General features: G+C 44.3%; 1 protein-coding gene across 1 annotated transcript in view; it reads right to left on the bottom strand.

Annotated features, from left to right (window-relative positions):
* Nucleotides 1-1336, bottom strand: part of LOC105533973 (AFG3-like protein 1) — a 32715-nt gene that overhangs the window by 29923 nt on the left and 1456 nt on the right. Inside the window, exon 2 of the mRNA XM_011972617.1 lies at nt 647-734. Within this exon, the coding sequence (XP_011828007.1) occupies nt 647-734 (88 nt within the window). The remainder of the gene's footprint in view (nt 1-646; nt 735-1336) is intronic.

Below are 1336 nucleotides of genomic sequence, written 5' to 3'. Positions count from 1 at the left end.
AAAAAAAAAAAAAAAAAAGAAAAGCAACCATACTGTCAAGTCGCTATAGAGAAAGTGAGAGACAGGACAGTTTTCCCTCCTCCTGTCTCTCTCTTTTCACTTCATACAATCAGCAAGTGCCCTCAGGTCCTAACAATGAGGCAAGTGCAGGGGGCACCTTCTACTCTGTGGGGACACAGGGTCTCCAGGGACTTCAGTGAACACTGTCCCTGGACACAAAGCACAAAGCCCAGGTCCATGGCCTACAGAAGGACTCCAAGTGGGCAAGTGTGCTCTGAGCTAATGACAGTCTGCACATTGTTTTTGTTCTGCTTTCCAAACATGAGGCTTAGCTGGTCCGCAGAGTGAGATATGCAGAAACCAAGGTTTGTTCCCATGCCTTCCAAAAGATTCATCTAGCACCTTCCTTTGGAAAGAGCTTTTCTTTCACCAGCTTTACTGAGATATCAACACCATAAAGACACGGAGAAGGTGTTGGACGTTGTGTGGCTCAATATGGAAGCCAGGAAGGGGTAGAATGGGGCGGGGTGGAGTGGGGTGTGCCCTGAGTTGTCTTGATCCTCACCCCCTGGTCACTCACTGTAAAAGTCACACTCAGTTCCTGTAAACCTCATGCTGCTAACGATGGTAGATGAAAGACAGGTACCTTTGGGTGGTTTTGAACACAGCCACCAGGAAAAAAACGTTGATCTCGCCTGCAAAGTCGGTTTCTGAAAGTGGATCCCTCGGAGGCACTGAAACAAGACACCAGATGAGCTTATCAGCTTCTTATTCAATACAACACTGCTCATTCTCACTGGCCACAACCACAGGAGGAAGCAGGACGAGGTGTGAGCTTATTGCCTTAAATATCCCATTAGAAATATGATTCAATAGAACTAAACAGGAACAAGTTCACTGCAGAAATGCACTGCAAATTTTTATAGCTATAGCCTCCAACAGCAAGCAAAAAGCTCCCCAAAAAAACAAAAAACATGGCTAAGAAACAGAGGCAACTTTATTTAGTAACTTAAAATATTGCAGCTTCAAAAATAAGACTGTAAGACTAAAATATACAAATGCGTAAAATTTAAATACTGAAATACACTATGACTCATCTTCGGTCAACCAAGAGATTATTTTCTTTTCTTTCTTTTTTTTTTTTTTATGACACCGAGTTTTGCTCTTGCCCAGGCCAGAGTGCAGTGGTGTGATCTCAGCTCACTGCAACCTCTGCCTCCAGGGTTTATGCCATTCTCCTGCCTCAGTCTCCCGAGTAGCTGGGATTACAGGCGCCCACCACCTTGCCCGGCTAATTTTTGTATTTTTAGTACAGATGGAGTTTCACCATGTTGGT

The sequence above is a fragment of the Mandrillus leucophaeus genome, unplaced genomic scaffold (genome assembly GCF_000951045.1).
Source record: "Mandrillus leucophaeus isolate KB7577 unplaced genomic scaffold, Mleu.le_1.0 Scaffold10, whole genome shotgun sequence".
Lineage (NCBI taxonomy): Eukaryota > Metazoa > Chordata > Mammalia > Primates > Cercopithecidae > Mandrillus > Mandrillus leucophaeus.
The sequence above is the reverse complement of the archived record's forward strand: the minus strand, read 5'-3'. Positions and strand labels throughout refer to the sequence as shown.